General features: G+C 44.6%; 1 protein-coding gene across 4 annotated transcripts in view; it reads right to left on the reverse strand.

Annotated features, from left to right (window-relative positions):
* The window catches only part of HERC3 (HECT and RLD domain containing E3 ubiquitin protein ligase 3), a 48,612-nt gene extending 32,196 nt beyond the window's left edge, over positions 1 to 16,416 (reverse strand). For all 4 annotated transcript variants that reach the window (XR_003537710.1, XR_003537711.1, XR_003537712.1 and 1 more), the window contains exons 1-2: positions 16,360 to 16,416; positions 11,515 to 11,772 (exon numbers count right to left, since the gene is read on the reverse strand). Coding sequence is in view for 1 of the 4 variants with exons in the window: in XM_027706555.1 (XP_027562356.1) it covers positions 11,515 to 11,740 (226 nt within the window). In the remaining 3 variants the exon portion in view is untranslated. The remainder of the gene's footprint in view (positions 1 to 11,514; positions 11,773 to 16,359) is intronic.
* Between the last annotated feature and the right edge of the window lie 3,954 nt (positions 16,417 to 20,370).

Genomic DNA, 20,370 nt, shown 5'->3' on the forward strand with positions numbered 1-20,370 from the left:
CAAGGAAAACCCTTTGACTCATGAACCCATCATTTCTCTATAATCTTACTGACAGCATACACTGAGATTTGGCTCTTATCCAGAGCAACTGAGCTCTTCAAAGTGGTCATAAACTCACCAGCCTGCCCTTCTTTCAAAGCTGGTCCCTGCACACTGCCCAACACTCCAGAGAACAGCACAAATCTGACAAAGAAGCAAACGTGGACAGTATGGGATGTTGGGGCACTCATAATAGAGACTGTTTTGCTACCTGCAGGCATGAATGAGCTAATCTCTTCCCTGAGAAAGCAGTATTTGCCACAGTAAGTATACACATCTTATTTGCTGTGGAAGGACTACCACGAGCTGACCCTGAACCACTGGAGCACCGTGGGAAGGTGACAGAAGATTCCAGTGACCAAAGATCAGTATCAGGAGCTGGAGCAGGCAGGAGTCTGACCACAGCAGTACTGCAAACAGAGAAAGAGTGCCCTGAGGTATGAGGCTGCGGCAAGGACTTCACACAATGGGAAACTGAGAGGACATAAAACAGGCTTAGAAATCCAGGGTTGTTTCAGTCCCCACTGGCTCCATCTTAAGTTTAATTTGGCAACACAAACGTGACCTTGCTCTATGTGCCATCCCAAGGGACTAATAAACATCAACTTGTTTTCAAAGGCTGCCCTGTGTCACTGAAAGCCTTCAGTGACTGCACTGCTCACCCATGAAACAGAGAACAGTCTCATCTAGACACCCTGGATAACCACAGACAGAAAAAAACATGTCTGTCTCGGAGCTGAAGATCTTTGCCTTTAGAAACGTACATGTATGGCCCACCTCACCACAGTACATTCCTAAGACCCTGTCAGTAGCAGCTTGCCTGTAAATGCCAAACAGTTTAAGTTTTACACACTCATACACATTTTCTTCTGGAGATGGAATAATGCCAGCCTTCCCCTGGGGGCACAGGCTGTCCAGGCAGTCCCACAAGGGTCCCAGTTCATTATCAGGCTTGCCAAGTAACCACATGTACCTTCTCCCAGCTAAGATGGGCAGTATTATCAAAAACATCTGACAATTACTACTTCATTGACTTCCCACCCCTTCCTCACATCAAAATATTACACATTTTAGTGGTTTGTATCCATTCATTTTAATTTCCAAAGCATCACAACACCATCATTCATTCCCTAGAAAAGATGTATATTGCACTGAGATGAAGGGCACAAAGGGTGAAGTTTATTTAGTATAGTGTCTTCAGTAATAGATGAATAAAACCAGTCAAGTGGAGCTTAACAGGCACAATTATATACAAAACTAAGCAGAACAAAACCCTGAAAGCAACAGGGAAGGGCTGAAGGAGTTATGCAATACAGTATTTCAACACCTCATAAAACTTTCAAAATACAAACAAAAACCCACAAGTTCCAAGAAGTACACATTGACACAATCTTTTCTTTCTGAAGCTGTCAGCTGTCTCAAAACAGCACCAATGGTCAAAAGTCAGGTCTTCACATTTGGTGGAGTTCCAACTTTCATTTCTTCTGTCCACTTTAACCCACAGAACCACAAATACACATATCAAGGTTTGACTTTTTTTTGGACATACTAAGGTTTGACTTTTTTTGGTTTTAACCTTGTCAGATCTCTTCATAAAATACACACTGGAGTAAAGAATGAGGCAAAATGCTGTCAGGATAGCCCATCTCTGAATGGTGACAGGCCTGCTTCCCAGGACTGCTCTTGTGTTTTCTCGGTTTGCAAAACTTGATGATAAGTGACGGATGCTTCTGTAACTCAGTTTTCTGTCAATCAGAGCATTTAGCTTGAAGGTTTAGAAATGGTAGTAAAGTTGAGCTAAGAATGAAAATCCCTTAAAAGCCCACCTTCAGTCCATAGCTTCACTATTTATAAAACAGATCCTATGCTTTGCCCCCACAGTGTTGAAAAGCTATACAAGATTTTCAGTTTCTGTGACTGCTAGAAGCACAAAGCACTCAGTTATACTGCTCTAATTAGAATTCACAGGCAATGAATGATTAATTAGCTTTCCTACTCCTAATAATTTTATCAGAGAGTTGGTACACCCTTTCTATGTATAGCTTCCAGCTGCTCACAAGACAGGCTTTTGCTAAAGGACGTGGCAAAATCCTTCAGCCATATGTGTTCTGGGATGTACACGAACAGCACCAGATGGCTTCTACTGCCTGAAAAACTACCAGCCCTGAGGTTACACCTTCAGTGTCAAAATCTGGATTTCTTCACTGGTGAGAAGAAGCTGCATCTTGGAAGAGTTTCAAGTGATTTCAGTCTGCTTGGACACCTGGCCAAAATTTCTCATTGCCTCCCCAGCTTGACAACAAGAAACTCAGAGTTTTTGCTCATCTTGTTTGTTGCTTTCAGCAAGGAAAGTGCTCAGAGGTTCTCTAAAATAAGTGTCTTACTAGCTTGCCTGGATAGGAGATGGTGGTAGAAACAAAGGGAAGAAAGAAACAGGTAAGATAAGACAAGAAATTCCCCTGGGTTAAATGCTAACAACTGGCAAGTCTAAGGACAGATGAGCCAATTTCTTTTCATTGCCATGGTTGTTAATATAGTCCACATCCACACTGAGGATGAGTGAGCATTGTGCAACTGAGATCTAAAAATCAGAACTGTGAGATACAATGTTTTAATACACAAGGCAGCTGAATACACAGCCACGTAAATGTCACCCATATGATCTTTCTATTCTCCAAGTACTGAAAAGCCTTAATTCTCATAGGAAAGGAGCCAAGTTCTCTCCTTTTGGAGATGAATTATACCAACACATTAAACCATCTAACAAGGTGACACTAACAGCATTAGCACATAGGGAAGCCTGATTCAACAGCCAAAAAATCCATGAAAATCTGTTACTGCCTTCAACAAGCACCATGAGGAAATGAGAAAAACACTACAGCCCAAACTTATCAATCATGAGCATATTATTAAGCCATTGTACAAAAAGCAAGTACACAACAGCGGATCTACCAAATGCCCTGACAAGATTTTTATACATTAAGTAGCAAACTTCAGCTGACTGCTGATTCCCCAGTCTCCAACAGCACATCCCAGAGATGTTTCTGCATATGGATATCCTGGCTGTATTTCTAGGCTGTGATAGGCTTCATGATTTCAGTCCTAATAAAGTCAGCCAAGCACTAAAACATGTCAGAGTGTTTTAATGAAACTGGAAAGAGGAAAAGAGAACAAAGTGCAGCAACCCAAATGCTTGCAATCGGAAGTGCACTAAGACAGAGGCATGCCCAAGATTTCTCCCTCCCCCTATGAAGGTTTCTCCTTTTTTTGTCAGCGTAACTTCAATGTTCTAGCTATTCAATGTTTTTATTGGTAATACCAGTAAAATACCAGTATATTTTTACCAGTAGCAGCACAAGTACACTCACCAACTTTTCCAGGAAACATCATTCCCGGTGAAAGTGTGATTCTGCCATTTGGCAACTGGTAATTGAGGAGGGGGAAATCATGGTGTTTGTCAAGGCCTTTTTGCCTCTGCCTCTCTCCTTTAAAGCTCCCAAGAATGACCCTCTGATTTCCTCCTGCACACTTTCAACTCCGACCACCTAGGCATCTCACAGTGCTCACAGTCGTCACACACAACATCTGGAGTCTGGAACTACGATGAAGAAATCAGACTCTATAAACCACTTAAGCAAACTACAGACTTTGCAAAGCTGTCATGTGCTTTTTGAAAACATAATCTAACCCAGTCAGCTAAAACTGCTCCTGTGGCTTCACTCACACCACCTCTGCACACTGTGGTTTGTCCGCAGTAATACCACAAGAACGTGCACAGGGAGGAAGCAAGGGTTGTTGGACAGTTTCAAGAACACACCTTGGTGACTCTACACAGTCTCTGGCACGGCCAGGCAGACGAGACACACAACACGTAGGCAGCTGGAACCGCCCTGCCTGACACCAGCTCCACAATTTCACCAACCTCCCTTCCTCCTCCTTGCCAAGCCCCTCTACAAAGACATTATGTGCTTGTTGCATCTTATGTTCAGACTACGTGACGCTATTGCACACAAGGGTGGGGGAAACTCTGTGCTCTGCAACTGCAACAGCACAAGACTACAAGAGCAAACCCCATCTCCACTGTACGACAGCTACCTTGGCTTTCTGCCTGCTGCTCTCACTCATGCATGGCAGCCCACCTTATGTTGAAATTTCTCTTAGAATGGGGCAAAAGCTTTGAAGTATGGAGCAAGCAAATGTTTACATTAACATGTAACTTCCTCCAACTTTCAGTACTTGAAGTTTACTATATCCTTTGAGGAGCAATTAGCAACTCTTGAGGTCTTCCTTTCCTGAACTTCGTGAACTGGTGCTACACTTGCAGTGGAAAGCAGAGCAGTACCAAGAGAAGCCCGATCAAACAACAGCAGCGCTATAAGACTGATAATTTGGTTACATGGGAGGAAATGTAAACAGAGAGTAGACTTACCAAACAAAAAATAAAAGGAGGAGGACAGTAAAGCACAGCAGGCAGACCAAAGCAGGTGACGCTCCCCAGGGAACACAATTCATAGGTAAAGACTGAGAAGTTCCAGGTAACAAAGGATTCTGCAGTCCCCTTTCATCCACAGACACTAACGACACATTGAAATAACTGTTTCCCTTCACAACATACTCAGTACTGCTCATTAATTTATTCAGCACAGCTACTTAGTCTTAAATCTGAGAGAGGCTGGTTTAGTTATTAACACTGCCTTCACTTTATAAAGCTGCTTGTGCTCATGTAAGAGCAAGAAGTAAGAGGCCACCATAACACCCCAGGATGTCACTTCACCTACGCTTTGCCAGCTACTCCCCCTCACAGCTGTGAACTCAGACACATACCCTGAGAAAGCAAAGCCCTTCCTCATACATAGACATAGAAAGCCTTTTGCTTCCTTACATCGCTGCCTTTTGTCTAGGGGACACATCCTCTTCGAGGAGCCATAGGTAGACTGGCATGGACACAGTCAGCTGGAGAAGGCTCTTGGAAAGGACTGGTCAGGCAGAGAAGGCTTGTCTGACAAGCTGGCAGAGGGAAGAATTGAGCTTCAGACCCTGGAGGTAAACAAGTAAGGGTAGCTCTTTCAAAGAGGGAAGGCACCAGGACTTGCGAAAGAAACACAGGGGAAATGTGCGTTCAGAAAATCCAGAGAGAGCTTGTTTTCCTCTTCAGGCTACTGCTGTAAATGTGGTCACTCAGCCAGGCTTGCTGGCCACTGGCAGCAGAGAAGCTGTGGCTGGGCCATGACTACTGAGAAATCCCCAAGGTCCACCACGTACACCCCAGAAAGCACAACAGCTCCAAGGCAGCAAACCCAATGCAAGCAGGGTGTGCTAGACCTTGGAGTGACAGGCTGAGGGTGGACAGTAGAGGTGTAAGGGGGCATTAGGCAGATGGACGTGTGTAGATGCCGGATTTGACGTGCTAGTACTACACATTGCAAAGCAGTGACACTTAACAGAGTCTCACCTGTGGCAGCCCTAGGCTTTGATTAAGTAGCATATGATTTTCAACACCATTTGCTGTGTTCCTCACTCTCTTTCTATTAATTTCAATCCTGCAGTGGTTTGCATGGGAGCAAGACAAAGCCACACGTTCCTGAAAAGCCACACCTGCACAGTGCAGACTTAATAGAGCACCCTTGCCCTTGCTTTCAATGACATCCCCATCAGGTTCACAAATACTGCTTGAAAATACATTACTGCAAAGAAGCACAGTGACTGGGAAAAAGGAGGTAAAGAATGCAGTGCTATGAAACATTTTTTAAAAATTATTAATTTTATCTACTGGGCATTCTGAGAAAAGGAGATCATCTGTACATTCCTTTTCAGTGAGTTTATATAGGCAGGCAACTGTTTCAAAGGCAGGTCAGATGTTGAAGAGAGCAAGCATTTCTTCACACCTCTTTTCAGCTAGCAAAAATATTTGATTTCTGAGAAAAAGAAGTTTCACATAGATCTTTGAGATAAAGTCTTATTTCCAATACTGCCTAAGGTGGAGTATCAGGCTGTTACAGCATTCTGTATGAGTTGTCACATCCTGAAGACAAGAAAACCCAACTTCCAGCATCAACAGCCACCAAACTATTAAATCTTTCCTAGAAGCTGTGATTCTCAGCCCTACACATTCAGCTTAATGAAGTCATCAGTTTTGTCCAGCACAGACAACTATTCTGATTACAAAAAGGTTGGGGCATTCAGAAAACTTTTGTCTAACACCTCCAGCTTCTTTTCTACCATCTTCCTTTACCCCCCTCCCCCACAGTTACACACCCATTTTATCCTGAACTCATCTTTCAGCTTCAGCATGGTTTCAGGAAAGGGGACAGTCATTGGTGCCACACACCTACTGTTTCTAAATGAAGTCAGTTTTAAATCCTGTCTTCTAATTCTAAAGCCCAAAACATCAATCCAGCCAAAATGGACACACCATAAAGCAAACTCATGTTGCTGAAGGTGTAATAACCTCATACAGCTTGGTCAGATTCTGCAAGTGATCAAAGGAGCAAAAGGGTTGAGTACAAATGAACACACCCGACTCTGCAAGGGGTGGCCAGTTTAATAATCTGACTCTTTTTACAAATAAGACTTACACTGGGTGCTGAAACATAAATTGTGTCATACTCCTTTATTATTTTTCCAGTTTAATGTCAGCAGTTGCAGACCAATGCCAAAGAGCTGACTCTGCACAGGCCTCTCCTTCCCACAGATCCCTCAGCACGTTCATTTCCAGGCACGTCCTCCCAGCCTTTATCGGGACTGATGCCTTGAAGCAGGGCTGTCGTGCCTCTATTACATCTTTTACAGCACACAGCTCTGCTTTCAGGGTGCAGAGAAAATGGGATGAACGCAAAGCAGGACTCTCACAGACCACAGCACTTGGGAAGTGCTGCAGTAGCTATGTGCTGAGCCTCAGCTCCATGCCCAAACAGTGGGACAAAACCGCCCCAGATCCTTTGTGAAAAGTCTGCTCAGTGGAACCTCCTTGCTGTGTGTTTATGCTCTTACTTTGCACTGCTTCACTCATGCAAGGAGGAGAAAGACAGGGAGAACTAAGCATTCTCCTGCCACTGTTTCATCCCACCAGTAAGTGGCTCTCAACTTTCTGTACTCAATGCAGCAGCCACAGCTCCTTGTCTGCAACCTGCTCACAATAAACACAAGCTCTGTCACCTCTCCTCCAGAACAACCAGGGCCTCCTGGCTGACTTCTCACCCACCAGGAAGAAGCTAAAAGAGGAAGATCCACACAGACTGTCCTTCCAAGCAGGTTGCACATCTGAATTCTCAGCTGTTACAGGGTTTATGATTCACAGGCATTCGCAGTGAGCACTGAGGTCTCTGGTCACTGTAACCCTGTGCTGAAGCTCAGGACAAGTGGACTTATGTTTGAAAGAAAGGTCAGAGAAATCCAGAGGATCTGGGTCGTGTAGTGGGGTTTTTTATTTGTTTTGGTGGTGTTTTTTCCTGGTTTTTGAAAGAAAATGAACTTAATTATGGTATTTCTACCCTGCAGCTATAAGTAGATAGAGTCCACAATACACACAGAAACCTTGCTCCCCTGCACATTAGCATCCAGACAGGAAATGTGGTAAAAAAAGCATGGGTTGGTCACTGTATGTTAACAGATGAAAAGTTTGAGGCAAATTCGGCACATTTTTCTGTAACTGTCTTGAAACACTAATTACCAAACTCCAGGTTTTCTGGCTAGCAGAAGCCAAATGAAGTCCAAATTACTTGAAGAGAACAAATCTTTAGACCTGAAAAAAAGTTCCCCATCTCAGACTCAAGCATGTTTTTAAAGCTTTACGAACTGCTAACAACCAGCTCGTAGCTTTACACTACTCTGTAACTCAGCCCACAGCCATGGTGAGAACTCTGGAACAGCATCTACCCTTCCACATTCCTGCCAAGTGATTGCAGAGATACAAACTACAGACTGTGTCAGGGGGAAAAGGGGGGGAGGAGAGGGGGAAAGAGGTGAGGAAAAAGAACCATTTAAATAATAACAAAGCCAGATACCCATCCCTAAGAGGGACGGACTCCTCAAGTCAGCTTGCTGATCACCACAATTGGAAGAAACAATTAACTGGTAAATAATGTGACAATGTGGGAAGATGGCTCTTGGTAGAGCCCACAGGAGCAGCACACCTGGTATTACCGTGGTATTGTCAAAAGTAGGGAGTCAAACAATCGCAGACTGTTAGCTTTTAGTCAAAAGGAACGTTCTTTTAGTTAAGATAAACTTCTTAGTCATCTTAAATATTAATTTTACCAACACAATGTAAAATCCAAGGAAAGGGTACTTCCAGAAAATAAACATCTACTGACTTACACTCTTTCAGTGGCACACACTGCCCCAGTAATTTCTGTTCCCTGAACTGGGGAGGCATAAGAATCACTTAGCCAGATGCTATCCCTGCCTCTGCATTACATTCACAAGGTCAGTTGACGGGACAGTACACACAGCTTTTTAATTAACAAGTTTTCTTTTGTTTCAAAAGGTGCCCTCTAAGGGCTCCTCCAAGAGGAACTGCTGAAACAATAGCGCTTGACATTTTTGTGAGTAGCATGAATGAGAAGCAAAATTGAATCCTATTACAGATATGTGTAAATGGACAGCAGAACAAGAGAAAAAACTATTCTGAATATGTAGTAAAGGAAGAAAGAGATGCAAAGTCTTCAAAAAGCACTCACTGCAAATATAACAACTCTTCTCCCACTTGAAGTCACTAGTAAAACCTGCAAGCCGTGGAAGAAGAACAGGGTTGGATCCGTGTTCATTGCACTGTAAAGTCCCAGAATTCTATTCACAAGCCAGCATCATGCTGGGAAATAACCATCTCTAAACAACATGACCATACATTCTGGCAGCATTAAGTCCTATGTACACACACAAAAAGTGTAAGAAATAAAAGGGAATTTCCTCTTATGAGCAAAGACCTAGGCAGAACGAAGGAGATCACTCCACTCCTATGAAGTCTTAAAGCCTTCAAAAGGTTCAAGACCCCCTGCATATTTTCCTGTCTTGGTGTTACTCTCAAATGCAACAAAGACACTGCAGGTCATGGTAAGTATTTCTGAAGTCCAGAGGTGGGTCTCCAGGGGTTGCCTGAAGGAGACAGTCAGTACTATGTCACAGTTTCCTGAATCAGGAGATGTGGCTCACTTCCAGAGCTGGACAGAGGTCACCCATTTCTAGCTGCCCTCACAAGCTTGTCAGAATCAAATCACAGGGCAGAAAAACCAGGAGACCTCAGCCCACACTACCCTGTCCAGCAGAGGCTGGAGAGATGCAGCTGCAAGACTCCCAATTCCAGGCACTTCTCCCATTCTCTGCTTCAGACAGTCATCTCTATAATTTCCAACAGCTCAGGACCTTATGTTGCACACATACATCTTCACTACCTATTAGCCATGGCTTCATTCATAGGTCCACAAAAATAGAAAATATGATCTTTGACAAGCCTCCTATACAGAAGGTGTAAGGTTCTCTTTATCCCATGCAGGGGAAGTGGGGGTAAAAGAGGAAGGCTTGATTCTCCTTGTTCCTATTTGCAGAAGAAAACTAAGAAATTCAGTTCCCAATGCTGGAAGACAAACAGATCCACACACAGCAGTATCTGGGATGGGTCTCTCCCCAAGTTTATTGTTACTGTAAAGATTGCTGTGACTGTTCATCATGAACAGCTTCTAAAGAGAAGCTGTTCCTTGCTTTACAGCACATCCCTCCCAACTGCCCCAGTCAGCAGAAATCCCACTGCAGGCACAGTCAGTAGTGCTGTGTTGGTAGAGATACATGATGACTCAAGAATGGCCACAGGCCCCTCAGAGAGTAGCACTGCGCAACCTTTATCAGAATAAATGAAACCTGTAAGATAACTGGGAGTGTGACAGACCCTTCATTTAAGGAGTAGAAGTGCATTTGGGATCAAACACAGGGAACTTTTTATTTCTCTTTCAAAATCTCAGACTGCCCCTCTTCTACAAGCCTAGCTGAAGGCAGGATTGAGGTCTACACTTCAGCATTCAAGATTCGTGAGATCCCTTTCATGAGATCATTTCCAGTTATGATCTCCTGCTTGCTGTGAATCTTCCATTTTCATAATAATCTTATGCTTGCTTTATTTTATGGGTAAAACAGTAGGCTAGTTGGGTGATTTGCAGGAGGAAGTATCCTCACCGGTTGGAGTTGAATATTCAGGAGGCTTGTCTTCCTTCCACTAAGCACCTCATTTATTCCAGGGCCTAAATTTACAAGTCCTCAAGTCCTCAGTAGATGAATAGTGTGTTGAGCAGAGAGAGGACTTAGCCAGTCCTGATAATCAAGACCTCTTTCAGTAATTGCCTAGAATCCACTTATCAGAAAAGCAAGAAAGGCCAGATTCAAGGTCACCTCCTCTAATGCAGCCCACCTTGGTCATGCAGCATCCAACACGTACCACCCCATTTTGAGAGAAAGAGACAACAGACATCAACAGAGAAAAGGAGCAATGGAATCAGTCAGGTCAGATTTGCACATACTACATGGAGAATTGTGGCTATTTTGTAGGCATCTTATCTCTCTGTCGTGCAATAACAGGTTATGCTACAGAAGCCCCAAGCCCTACAGAGGGCAGTCTGCAATTTGAGGAATTTTTGCTCTAATTACCCACAGCAGGATTTTTATTGTATTATGGAAACAGAAATACCTGTGTCTTTACCACATGCCAAAACCAAGAAGTTAATGGAAAGTAAACTGGAAGGCCAACATTCAAAAGAGTCCACGAGAAAGGCTTCAGGGTTTCTTCAAATAACAATTCACAATTATATCACTCCTCCACCCTGGGAAGGAGAGGTAGTATCTGCCTCGGGTTCTGCACTCATGGGTTCTGCCCATTGGAACCCAACAAAGAAAACGCAAGGTGAGTCTGGGGAACACAATGCTACAATGACTTTCTTCCATGTTAAGAAAGCATGAGGGGGTGAAGGCACAAGTTGCCAAGAGATTCCAAGAGGGGAAAACAAAATTTACAGACCCTCTTGGCCAAAACCAAGTTTGTTCTTAAACAACTATATTCAATACAGATCCACTTATACTCTTTGACATACATGAGAAAATTCCCAGCAATAACTGAACAAGGGTAGGCATAAGGATGCAATGCAATTGGAAAGACAAAGCAGAAGATGCTTGTGACTCATGGTCCTCTCCTTTTTTGTGAAAGGGAAATGTAATGCCAAATACCAAAATCTGCCCTGAGACCATCTGCTCTTGCCTCCATTTTGATGCATTTCCCAGGCAAAGTAAGCAGACCCATCTCCTCACTCATGCTGCTCAGCTTTAGCTTTCCAGAGCCAGCTAGTATTATTCAGCATCATTACTGTGTTACGTGACATGATTATCAGCTCTGTGAGCTGCTCCAGCTCTAGAGCAATCAGTACAAAGCAGCTTCCGTAATCTTCTCAGCCCACCAGCCTCAAGACAGTTTGAAGAGCATATAAAAAGCGGACTTACCTGGCTTGCTTCCTTCACAGTCATGCCCCAGTTGACCTTTGGTGTTCAAACCACAGGTATACACCTCCCCATCTTCCAACAGGAACACAGAGTGATTTCCTCCACATGCCACCTCCTTGACATTTCTGTCATGAATGAATCCATACACCTGTGGTTCAGGAATGATGACCTGGAGGTTACTACCTATCCCAGGTTGTCCAAAAGACGAGTAGCCCCAGCATAGCATTTTCTCTCTTTTCAGCAAGTCATGTATCCTTCCTGGGCAAAAGAAACAGGGAAATGAGTGTGAATGAAGCAAGTACTCCACAACTGATCCTACAGAGATCCTGCTGCTCAAGGCAGGAGGTGGAAAAAAACAGAAAAAGCATTTCCTGCATGACTGTCAAGTTTGCAAACTGCCAGTAAACCATTAGACAGACAAAGAAGAATCAAGACAGCTCAGCTCTGATACTGAATCAGCACCTTCATGCCTTGGCCATCTTAAAGGTAGTAGAAGTGTTCTAAAACCCAGCAGACTGAGCTTTTACTTCAGAAAAATCACTCTGCTTCAAAACCCAAATAACAAATGACTCCCCAAACCAAAAGAAGAAACCTGCTTTTTAGACTAACAGGTCCAAACCTGAACTTTTAGAATTATAGCATTATATTTGCGATCACTTCTAAAGAAATCTTTACAAATTATCTCAAAGGTGGTCAGACTACTCCTGAACAGACCGACACAGTATTTGTGGTGTACTGGCCAATGCAGGACTGCGTTATTTCTGATAAACGCGGATTAAGAAGTACTTTGCTCAAGTGAACATATTCTTGCAACCCAAATTTGTGCAAGTACACGTACACCCCCCTAAACTGAAGCACAGATTCCCCAAGAAGCAGGACACCGACAGCAGTTCACATGGAGCAGCACACTGACAGCTTGGCCCTGACAGCAATGGACAGGTAACATTGATGCAACTTGCCAGCAGTCAGGTGTTATCTTTTGCACTGTGCTCAGTAAAGTCAGGGATTTCAGAGTGGGGTAACATGGGAAGGGAAAAAAAACACAGCAATAGAAAAGGTCCAAGGAATTACTCAGAGTGAACTTAATAATGACAACGGGATGCTAATGCATAAAAGCTGGGGGGAGGGAAATAGCATTCCAGAAGAAGCACGTGAAACATTTTAGTAACACTCCCTTGTCACTCCTAATCTCAATAGGTTTGGCTTATTTGTAAGCATGCTACACTAATAAGACATTGCAAACTCCTCTGATTGAGCCAGAAACTAATTAAAACTTTTTTTTGCAAAGGGAATAAGAAGGAAGATTAAAAAATGAAATACCTGAGACATAAGTCTTATGACACACCATGCCATGTTTTAAGCTAAGGCAATTTACAGCAGCAGCAGCATTTCCTATCTTAGCACAGGACAGAAAACCAAAAGGTAACCCTTGAAACACCAAAGATTCCTACTCCCACTCCAAGTAGACAGGAAACATGCATTCAGTTTGTTTCCAAAACCCAGTGCTAATTCAAGCTCTAGGTATTAGCAATAAAGCCTTTCCTAATCTAAGCCCTAAGTAACGGGTGTTCATTTCTTACCACACTACCCTTGCCTGTCAGCAGCGGTCACTTCCCCTGAGGCAGAACTAAGCTGGAGGAGTGAGGGAGAGGTCTCGATTTTCCAGTTACTACTTCATCAGTGGTGCAATTTCCTACCACAAACCATCTACTTGGATCTTTTATTAGGTGCTTTAAATCGTGCTATGAACCCCGTTTATGGCTACCAGCCCTTGCTCCTCTATATCATAATTCAGTTCATTCACACTCTCACACGTGCTTATCACTGGCCGGCTCCAAGGCACCAAGAGGAAAAAGCAGGAGGTTACAAAGCCCTGCCTAGTTAAATCAGTCATGGTATACACTGCATTTGGTTGCCCTCAGCACAAAAGCTTGATGGAAGATACCCTCTACACTGGCTATGCTAAGAATAGGAATGCCGTGGGACATAAGAAAATTGAAGTGTGTACATGTGCTTTAAATGGCACAACTGCTACATTTATAGCAAACTTCATGTTCTATCACAACAAAAGAAAACAAAAAAAAAAACAAACCAAAAATGCATGAGCAATACCCTGAAGGTGGTAGGGAATCATTTCAAAACTGACACCTGAAACGGCAGAAATCCGGGACTGCCATTTCCCTCAGCCTGGGGAATTGCCTTATTATGAAGATATAATAGAGATATAAGCAGCACAATAGCAGCAATCCTGAAGATCCAAAGGTCACATTCCCTGCTAGGATAAATGGATACTGCCTCTGAGCTGAAAAGATTTCACTAGTATACAACGTGAACCACAATGACATTGTACAACATGAGCTAAATATTAATTTAGGATACCTTCTAAAAGGGCTCCTCAACGGTCTGCTCCCTATAGACTAGTCGTCTTCCCCAGTGCTACTTTCATTTAAAAATGCTAAAAATACTTTAATTGCTTTCCTTGCGTTCATATTCCACAAAAGAATTTGCTGCTAATGGGCACCACGATGTGACGTGATTGGTAAGAGATGTTCTTCCTCCAGCTAAGACGCTATTCAAAACAGGAAGACTTCTAACTCCCACTTATCTATACAAACTCTGGGGTGATATTTCGTTCAACCCTCATTCATGTGGCCACATTTTCTGAAGTCCCTCAAGTTTAACCATCCCTATGGCAGACAAAGAAAATCTAGTCTTCACTAGATTTTTTTTGTTAGTTTTTTTAAATCATCTCTATCGAACCCCATCCCCCCCATTCTCCAAACATTCTACTGATAAATTGCTGTGGAGCTCAGTTTCATGGGGAGTACCTTCCACTGGAGAGCAGCAACCAACATAGCCATTTTCAATTTGAGTGTACAGGCACAGCTAAATATTTCCAATGGCTTGGTGAATTTCCTTATGTTGAAGACATAGCACATTTTTAAAACCACAACTGTAAGACAGGTTTTTTTATCCGCCCCAAAAAAGCTGCTGCAGGTCTAAATACATTATGTATTTAGTAGGAGCTGTGTCCTGAAACACAACGAGACTTTAAACGATAATTTCACACTCTGGTGAAATTGGTTTCCAATCTGGTTAAGGCAGTTACTCTTCTCTGACAGTAGCAGAGGAAGTAAAAATCCATGTTACAGTGCAAGCCAGCTCTATAAGCTGCATACCTTTCTTATACTAAAACAATTACATAAAAAGTTTCTGGTGTAGGCAAGCACTAACAGACATGTGTCTGCACATACACACATGTATATATATATATATATATATAAAAAATGGATATGATTTATATTCATTTATCTGAAATTTTAAAAGTGATTAATATTCCTAGCTCAATACACCTTAAAAAACCTGAATTCTTATCTTCTGAGGACAAACCCCTAGGGGAGATGTTTTTCTTAAATGCATCAGTCAGGGCATTAAAGTTCCCACTTCTTTTTAAAAACTGGATTGCAAGAACTGCAGTACCCAACCACATCACCTATTTCTGTTCTTCACAGATCACAACACAGCCAGCTTGATATTGGTGTTTCAGAGATAAGAGAAGATGCAATGCAGTAAAGCCAGTCCCTTGCAGAGAATCCTCACATATAACAAACAATTAAAAAAAAAAAAAAGGAGGGGAGAAGGTATAAGGCCACATTCTCAAAGCCTGACGTTCCAAGAATAATTCACCATCAAAACAGTGAAGGATGTACACAGCACAGCTAGAGCTAGGAAAACCTCGCACTGTGAGGAATATTTTGAGGAAATCTATTGTGGGTGGAAGACCCACCCTCTGCTATAATAAGGCTCAGCTGACATACTAAGTATATATCCTTTGGTGAAAAAGCCACCCCGCTGGTTTGGTGAAATAATAATGCTGCATGTACAATCATGACAGGATGTGTTTTATTTTGCCTCTCTCTTCTTAATAGCTCTTATGCCATACACAGTCTCTTCACACAATCACACAAACATATTTTAAAGCCACTTCTACTCTGTGCCCTTTCTGGGAAAGTCAGCTAAGTAAATACCGTGATTGCAACAAGCAACACTCAAAGCTGAATCCTCTCTAAACAGAGATCTGCCAACTGGCAGAGCATGAATAAACAAGTTTTTCCTTCCCTCTTGTTTGTGAGATTTCAGCTAGCAAATGTGCTCCTTCTATCAGCATTGCTCAACAATGACGGAATTTACTGCTTCTTTCTGCCACTAAGGCTCCAAGCCCACTTTCTTCTTCCTTCTGCCCCCGTTCTAGTCCCACTCAATGTCCAATGTGAACTAGGCTATAGAGCAAGAGAACACAAGGTGTATCAGCAAATTAATTAAAGAAGGAACAGAGCATTTCCACTGCACAACCACGGGCCCTCAAGCTGGATGTGCCCCCCCCCAAAAAAAAAATTTAAAAACAGATACCTAAAATCAAACAAGACACCTACCCACCCCCATCCCCTCCATTTTGCAATCCCAGTAAAAAACACCTCCCTGCCTTCACCCCGAACACGGGCTTCTTGGCTTCTGTGATGCTGCTGGCGCTGCTTCCCACGCCCCGACCGCCGCTTCCCGCGGACACACACCACCGATCCCGGACCGCCAGCAGCGGCCCCGGACACCCCCGGGCAGCGGAGCCCTGCCCGCCCCGCAGCCAGGGGATGCAGCAGCAGCGGCCGCCCCCGGCTCCCCGCACCGGCCCGCGGAGGCGCCGCCCGGGGACGCGCGTCCTGCGCCGGGGAGGGCGGTGGGCACAGGGGGATCCGCCGCGCCCCAGCCCCGGCTCCCTCCGCACCGTGTCGGCCCCGGGGCCGGCGGCAGCCCCACCGCCGGTTCTGGCTCTCCCTCCCCGGCACTCACCCACCGCCAGCCCCGCCGCTGCCGCCGCGGCGACGAGGAAGGGAAGTCCGGCCCCCGCCGCCGCCGCCGCCGCCGGGAGTGACGCGCGGCGCGGCCAATGCGCAGGGCGGGCTCAGCCCCCGGCGGGCGCAGGGAGGGCCGGGAATATCTTTTCCCTGGAGCCGGGGCACTGCTCGGGGCCAGAGCGCCTGGCGGACGCCCGGCCCGCCCGCCGGTGCTGGAATGCCGCGGGAGTGAGGCTGCGGGCACGGCGCCGGGAGCTCGAGCCCTGCCGGGTGAGCAGGTCAGCAGCCGCTCTAAAGACAGCAGGAATCAGCGGGCAAAGTTTAGCACGTTCTAGAATTTAAGCTGATCTAAATGAAGGTTTCTCAGGGGACAGCCAGCTTGCCACTGTTTGAAAATGTGTTAAGCGTGAAATATCACTTGTGGATGACGATAAGTCAGTTCCTTTCCCCTTAGCCTGTTTTTTCATCTTGCGTTTTGTGTGGCCTCCAGGCAGCTGTCAGGCTAGTTTGTTTAGGAACGCATACGTTTTATACAAAGTTTCAACCTCAGGAAAAGGTTTGTTGTCAAAGTATAAATCTCCGTTGAGAGAAAGAAGGGGGAAAGAAAAAAGAGGCCAATGAGCAAGCAATTATGTAACTCCTGAGTACTCATTTTCTGGTTTTAATGCCATCCATTAGAAAAAGGTTGCACCCCACAAGAGCAATGCACAAGCTGGATCCCATTTAGACCACCAAAATGACAGTCAATATCTGAGCAAACCTCAGCCAGATGTTTGCAAGGGCTCAGGATGGGGAGGGGAGGTCCCTCAAACAAGGCCAGTGCCCACAGTATTCATCGCCCTTATACTACATTTCTGGCAGTTTGCAATGTTTGTGCACTTGTCATGCAATGTGTCACGTATCAAGTAAAAAATCACCTGTATTTGCATGGATCATGCATGTTTAGCATAAAAAGAGCCACTAGTGTAAAATTACACTTGTGATGTAACAAGCTTGACTTAAGCAGTGTTACAAGCAGCTCCAATTCTAGGCCTCTCAGTTCAGGAAGGATATTGAGGTGCTGGAGCAGGTCCAGAAGAAGAGCAATGAGGCTGGTGAAGGGACTCAAACACAAGTCCTATGAGGAGAGGCTGAGGGAGCTGGGGTTGTTTAGCCTGGAGAAGGGGAGGCTCAGGGGAGACCTCATCACTCTCTACAACTCCCTGAAAGGAGGTTGTAGCCAGGTGGGCATCGATCTCGTCTCCCAGGCAGCTCTCAGTAAGACAAGAGGGCATGGTTTTAAGCTCTGCCAGGGGAGGTTTAGGTTGGATATTAGGAAGAAATTCTTTACAGAGAGGGTAATCAGGCATTGGAACGGGCTGCCCAGGGAAAGGGTGGATTCTCCATCCCTGGAGGTTTTTAAGATGAGACTGGATGTTGCATTCAGTGCTATGGTCTAGTAACCATGGTGGTAGTGGATCAAGGGTTGGACTTGATGATCTCAGAGGTCCTTTCCAACCCAGCTGATTCCATGATTCTAGAATAACTAAAAGCATAGATAGAGGAAAAAATATTTTCTGTGTTTGCTTTTGTTTCTGTTTTGTTTATTTATCATCTGGAGATCTTTACAAAATAGTCAGTGTTTCCCTTTACACTCGATTTCCTCTGTTTCTGACTGAGCAATCAAGGAGGGGAAGGTACATGCAGAAAAAAAGTGAAAAGGAAAAGAAGTAGATGATGGAGCAAAGCTCCATTTTAGCTTTGTGGAGAACTTTCAAGGCTGTTCGTTCATAAATTGATACAATTTTAAATAAAGACACCCAAATAGACCCTCTCTGGTGGTGTCCCTGCACTCCGCTGTGCACACCTTCCTCTGGAGCCTGCTGCTGCCACTGTAGCCCTCTTCTTCCTAAGAGCCCAGGTTTCGTTGCACCATCAGTCTTCCTCACCTGGGCTCAGTCAGGCTGGATCAGGCTGGAGTTCAGGTCTCCCTGCTGGCTAAGGGCTGCCCCAGGTGGGCCCATGGCGAGGCTGGACCTTTGTCAGAAGAACGTGTAGTTCACCGTTTCCTTCATGGGTTAGGTCATCCAGAGACCAGGTATCTGAAGATATCCAGAGATGACAAAATCTGCAGTTCATCCTGATTTCCAAAGCACCTCTCTCGTCCCTCGAGCAGCTGAATAGCAGTCCAGTATCCAGAAGCACATGGGCAAGCATTTGATGAGATCTCCTGACTGTTGCGTTAATACAGGTTCATTAGAGTTACCTCCACAAAGGGAGACGAGGTAGTGCCTTCCACCTGCCCTGCAAACCCTGTTCCGGTAGGTGTTTTCCTCCAGAGCCCTTCACTAGGTACCCTTCATAGCTCTCTGCCCCCATGGGCCATGGCACACACCTTCTAAGAGGACTGGGCAGAGGCAGAGATGCTTTTTGCCTGGTCAGCCCTGCCTGTTGTCAGGCATCTCACCAACTTGGTAGCCTGAGGAGGGCACAAAAGCCAATACAGAGCACACCTCCACAGGGAAACTGCCCCACGGGTCACAAGTCTGTGCCCCAGACACCTGGGCCAGAAAGCTTTTGTGAGTAGCAAAAGTCCATCTTTGTGCCCATTGATGTCTCTGTGTTGATGTGAAAGCAATGAACTCTTCCTCATTCTTTCATTTTTGGCCCTTCCCATGTTAGGGAAGAGCTCTTCGGAGCGGCTCAGCTGCGGATTAGCCATGTAAGGCAATATCCTGCTACCTCCCATGGAAGCAGTTTTTCTGTGCAGTGTCCTCTCTGCAGCAACTTGATCATGAACTTCACCCCTCATACATTTCACCAGGACACCTCCTTAATTTTTCATGGCTTTCAAGCCATGAGAAGTGCTTAGGATGGATCTGGTTGCCCCAGATCCACCCTGGTTACATCACCAGCTCTGCCAGGCTCTTGTGCTTCTCTACAGGTGATGTTCAGATCAGACAAGTGGCCTAAAAAAAATTCCTGCTGCAGGTTCAATGTACTTTTGCTGCCTATGTGAAGCCTTTTAAACTCACAGCTGAATGTGATGCTCACTCATGTTATATTCTCCTGCATGTTTTATAATGGGCACTGCTTGAGAAAACGTAGACACAACTCAGTGTCCAAATTAATTTCAGAAAATCAGAGAGGATGCTCTACTCTGAAGGTCTTTATATATGTATATATAAAAGCAGGGCTTATTTGAGGACAGATTAAAAATAGCCTTGAAAGTTACTCTGGACCTTAATCTCCCATGTGATGTTGCATCATACATGACGAGAAGGAAATTCCTTCAGGCTTTAAATAAACCTATTATCATTTAATCTCTAATGGGTTATTTTGAAACCCAAAGAGGATACATCTTTTATGCACTTGCACAGCACAGAAGATCACTCTCAGTTTCCAAGCCCTACCAGAGGCTTAGAAGACCATAAAAAGGGAAACAAGCAGCCAGAGCAGGCTGATGAACAGCAGGCTAAGCTGCCAAAACAGAAACCTGTGGTGGCGTGGCAGCATCAGCCGGGGTGGGATGGGGACAACAGCTTGGGTTTCTGCCAGTTCCCTCTTTCCACAAAATTACACCTGCAGCAGGGTGGTGCCTTCCCCAGAGGATGTAAGCATCCCTGTGATGTCCTGTTTGCCCTAGGTGGGTGAGGGGGACAGAGGTTAGGTCTGAGTGGGCCAGGTCCTCTCGTTCCCCCTGGCTGGCAGCTGGCATCCTCCAAGGTGCTAGTTCCCCTCTTGTTACAACTGCCATGTCACCTGCTTTCCTGTACCACCCTGGTGCTTGAGGTGAGTGTTTGATGTTTTTCTTTACTGTACTGTAATTTAAAAGGAAGCTTTCTTAGTTTTTTAGTATGTAACAATGTCCATTATACTGAGCTGGAAATTAATAAATAATGCCCATGTCTTTCCTAGGAAACATTTACTTTTCTAAAGAAAAAAAAAGCACTAACAGTCAGTTTTTGTCACAAAACAAAAAGGATTGTGTCATTTACTGACATTTTATCCTGGTCCAAAAGGGTGT

The sequence above is a fragment of the Neopelma chrysocephalum genome, unplaced genomic scaffold, assembly GCF_003984885.1.
Source record: "Neopelma chrysocephalum unplaced genomic scaffold, ASM398488v2 Primary Assembly neopelma1_382, whole genome shotgun sequence".
In the NCBI taxonomy this organism is placed as follows: domain Eukaryota; kingdom Metazoa; phylum Chordata; class Aves; order Passeriformes; family Pipridae; genus Neopelma; species Neopelma chrysocephalum.